Source organism: Pseudopodoces humilis, chromosome 5 (assembly GCF_049639895.1).
Source record: "Pseudopodoces humilis isolate 2021_Gansu_Grassland_sample_001 chromosome 5, ASM4963989v1, whole genome shotgun sequence".
In the NCBI taxonomy this organism is placed as follows: domain Eukaryota; kingdom Metazoa; phylum Chordata; class Aves; order Passeriformes; family Paridae; genus Pseudopodoces; species Pseudopodoces humilis.
In genome coordinates this window covers 34,819,617-34,823,686 of record NC_142204.1, presented here as the reverse complement: position 1 = coordinate 34,823,686, position 4,070 = coordinate 34,819,617, and the positions used below count along the sequence as shown (strand labels likewise).

Sequence of the window (4,070 nt, the reverse complement as noted above, 5' to 3'; positions counted from 1 at the left end):
TCTCGTTACAGCAGCAGCGCACCTAGGTTGTGCGCTGCGGCTGGGACCCACCGGAGCGCACTGCGGTGTGCCACTGGGAAAAGCCTCAGGCAGGCTCCAGCCTCTCTCTGCAGGCTCCAGCCTCTCTCTGCAGGCTGCAGGCTGCAGGCTGTAGGCTGCAGGCTGCGGGCTGCAGGCTCCAGCCTCCAGCCTCTCTCTCCCTCTCTCTCCCGGCTCTCTCTCCGCTGCCGCCGCTGCCTCCGAGCTCTGCCCGAGGCGGGGCCGGGAGCGGGCCCCTCGCTGCCGCAAAGCGCGCCGGCCGGAGCCGGCCGTGCTCTCTGTCGCGCCGCCGGGAGGGCTTTGCGGCGCGGCGCCCCTGATCCACGGCCGGGAAACCCCGTCCGGCCTTTCCGCGGAGCCGCCGCCGAGGGCAGGTGAGTGTCGGGGCGCTCCGTCCGCGCCCGCCCGCGTCCCCGTTCTCGCCCCCGCTAGCCCGTCCTCACGCAGCTCCCGCTCTCTTGCAGGAGCAGCCATGCCGGCCAAGGGTCCCCTTCAGAGCGTCCAAGTCTTCGGACGAAAGGTGAGGCGCGGGCATGGCGGCCTGCACCATCTGCTCCTCGCTCCCGGGCTGGGCCGCGCCTTGGGGCCGTTCGTGCTCGCGGTGACTCGGCCGCTGCTCCTCGCCGGGGCCGTGCGGTGGGGCTCGGCCGCGGGAGGGTCGCCAGGGTGAGTCCCACCGGGCAGCCCACGTGTCCCGCTCCGTGGCTGCCGGAGCGCGCCGTGGCCCTGGGGCGCTGCGGAGCTGAGGGGAAGTTTGCTCCCCTCAGGAGTGGGTCTGGGTGGCCTCTCACCGGAGCTTTCGGGAGTGGCCGCCGCTGTCGCCCCTGTCCACAGCGGCCTGGCTTACCATTGCCGGTATCCGAGGGCCACGTTGAGATGAGGTGGTGGCGGGAAGGTAAAGTTCGCTCTGTTGTGTGGAATGCAGCGTCTCGAATAATTGGCGGTACCAATGTCTTGTGAGAAAATGAACCACTAGACTACGGTATCAGACAGTGAAACTTTTATTAAGATTCTGTTTTAAGACTGTGATTTTACCTGGAGGTGTAGCGAGAGATACTGTTTCGTTTAGTGTGTAACGTTAGTCTGCGGCATAAGACTTAAGACTGCTCGATTGTTAAAATGAAATCGAAGTTCCTGCTGCTTGTGCAAAAATGAAACGCTGTGTTAATACGCGTTTGGATTTTTAGAAAACTGCAACGGCTGTTGCCCACTGCAAGAGAGGGAATGGCCTCATTAAAGTTAATGGAAGACCTCTGGAAATGATTGAGCCCAGAACTCTGCAGTATAAAGTAAGCATCCACCCAGCCTCTGCCCTGCTTTCCCTTTATACATGTAATTGGTTCACACTGGAGACAAGTGGCTTGTCCTACTGAAATTACCAAATTTTTGGTTGTTAACCTAAAATACAGATGCTGTAATGAAAATGCAGTAAGTTGCACTTCTGTGATGGGGGGGTTTGCTTAACAGTTTTCACTCAGTGTGAAGTATTTTCTGCACTTCCTATGCCCTCATTTTAAAATGGTTATTTAGAAGTTCATGTAATAGCTGCTGAACAATGCTGACAGAATCTGAAACTGTCTAGATTGCTATAAAGAAGAAAGTAACCTACAAATTACTTCAGGTCTTCAGTTTTAATGACCTTGACTTTTTTTTTTGTATGTATTTATGGCGTTCTAGTTAAACTGTTCTCTTGTTCTTAATTCCTATGGATGTGTGCTTTGTTGTTTAGATATTTGAAACTTAAATAAACCAAAGACTTCAGTAAATATGTCTTATGACAGCACTAGTAGATTTCAGAGAACTGTGCAGGAGGTGTGCTTGACCTGGGTGTGTGCTTTTAAAATCAAGGCTCTATTTTTTTGAAGATTCAATAACATCCCATTTGGTAAAGCTACTACAAGCTCTGATCCTCATTACAAATGAATTTTCTTCGTGTTTGTTTCCCAGCTGCTTGAACCTGTTCTCCTCTTGGGGAAGGAACGGTTTGCTGGTGTTGACATCAGAGTCCGTGTCAAGGGTGGTGGCCACGTAGCACAAATCTATGGTAAGGATTTTGGTGGGATTTCTTGTGTGGGCTGGAATGAGTAAAGCCACTGGTGGGTTGACACTGGCTGGATGCCCAATGACCACCAAGCTGCTGTATTACTCCTCCTTATCTTGATGGCAGGGGGGGAGAAAATAAGATGGAAAAAACTTGTGGCTCAGGATGAGGGGAGATTAATAAAGCAAAAGCAAAGGCTGTACACTGAAGCTAAGAAAGACAAAAGGCTTCCATCATCAGGCAATGTTCAGCCACTTCCTGGCAAGTGGGGCCTCAATACCTTTAGCTGTCGCTCTTTGCTTTTACTGCTGAGCAGACATTCTCTGGTATGGAATATTCCCTCTGGTCGGTTTGGATATCAGCTGTCCTGGCTATGTTTCCTCCAAGATCTTGCCCACTCCTAGCCTAATGGTGATGGAGATATGTTGTAGGCACAACAATGATGCTGTGCAAGCACTGCTCAGCTGTAGGCAGAACACAAACCAGATGAGAGCTGTCATGGGAAAATCATCTCAGACAGACCAAATGCAGCCACATATTTAAGAGGCTTAAGTTTGGAATAGTGACTTGCCAAAATGTTCTTTCTCCACTGTGGAAATGTAGTTTTTCATCAGGGCATGTTGATAGCGTTTTATGTGCAAAGCTGTAACAGCATAAGCTGAGTAAAGCAAAATGAAGTTTAGACGAAATGCACAAGAACTACCTTTACAGTGACAGTGTAGTTCAAATATACTGTGCAGCTGAGCACAAGGATTTTCAGAGGGGTTTAGAAATTCTATCCTTATTCTGTTCTATCTTTATTCTATTCTATCCTCAGTTGTATGTTTCCATGTTGTTCAGAAGTGACTTTCTGGTATGAGCAAAGCTAGGTAGTTTTCCCCTTGCAGAGAAGGCTGGGAATATGTTTGCATTAGCTGTTGATAAGAGTTCATCTTTACAAAAGATAGCTTTGTTCTGTTCTTAATTTGAATGTACTTGGTGAAGTGGAGCTGAGGCTGCATAAAAAGCAGAGGCAAATTTCAGGCCCAAACTCTATCATTTGTTTTTCACAGCATTCATATTTTTATCAAAATCCTGATGTTAATATTTTGACAGATAAGTGTAACAACATCCTGACATTTACTCCCATTCTCTTTCTTTGAGTTCTGATTACTGTTACTGTGCTAGTTTTTTTTTTTTGTACTGCCATGTTCTAGCACTCAGACCATCCTGTTGGCCCTTTTGCCTCCTTAGTTTTTCAACACAGAATCAATTTTATCTTTGTTGAAAAGTGTAGGCATTTCAGAGAACTGTGTTTCTAAAGGTTTTGAAAGTTGACTGCTTGTAGATAGAAGATGAACCTACTTTAGTACTCTGGAGAGAAGGTGATGATATCGCCCTTGTGCAGTTTCTTGGCTAGCTGGTAGCTGTCAAATTGGCAAATGAATTGTGGGTGTTTTTAAGATTAGCCAAAGTAAGGGTCACGTGGAGTATGTGGGGTGGGATATTAAAGAGAGAAAGGACAATTTTGCAGTAAACAAAACTGCACATTTCTCAGATAACCAGTACTTTGTGTTTAAATTTTAAATAGATTTGTAATCCTTACTGATCTTTTATCTTTTTTTAACAGCTATCCGTCAAGCTATTTCCAAAGCTTTGGTGGCTTACTACCAAAAATGTAAGTAACTTTGATTGTTTTATTAGCATTAAGTGCAAATGTATGGCTTTTGGTTGTTTTATTGCAAAAAGTATTAATATGGGTTTGTTCCATGTGAAACTGCTTAAACTAAAGATTTTTTTATTTTTAAACAGATGTTGATGAAGCTTCCAAGAAAGAGATCAAGGATATTCTAATCCAGTATGATAGGACTCTGCTTGTTGCAGATCCTCGCCGTTGTGAATCCAAGAAATTTGGAGGACCTGGTGCTCGTGCACGCTACCAGAAGTCTTACCGTTAAAATTGGTCTCTAATCATGTGGCAGTCAATAAACAGAAAGAATTTGATAATTTT

General features: G+C 46.9%; 1 protein-coding gene across 1 annotated transcript; it reads left to right on the top strand.

The window, feature by feature from the left end:
- The first annotated feature begins 320 nt into the window (after window positions 1-320).
- RPS16 (ribosomal protein S16) lies at window positions 321-4,070 on the top strand. Its single transcript, XM_005519391.3, has 6 exons — window positions 321-413; window positions 504-559; window positions 1,227-1,328; window positions 1,987-2,083; window positions 3,690-3,737; window positions 3,872-4,070. The coding sequence occupies exons 2-6, from the start codon at window positions 512-514 to the stop codon at window positions 4,015-4,017; spliced, it is 441 nt and encodes a 146-aa protein (XP_005519448.1). The 5' UTR covers window positions 321-413; window positions 504-511; the 3' UTR covers window positions 4,018-4,070.

Bases quoted from the DNA above. Each gene is read 5' to 3' on its own strand.
- RPS16 (XM_005519391.3), top strand. From the start codon at position 512: ATGCCGGCCAAGGGTCCCCTTCAGAGCGTCCAAGTCTTCGGACGAAAG. The intron at 1,329-1,986 runs GTAAGCATCCAC...TTTGTTTCCCAG, and splicing joins CCAGAACTCTGCAGTATAAA to CTGCTTGAACCTGTTCTCCT. The intron at 3,738-3,871 runs GTAAGTAACTTT...ATTTTTAAACAG, and splicing joins GGTGGCTTACTACCAAAAAT to ATGTTGATGAAGCTTCCAAG.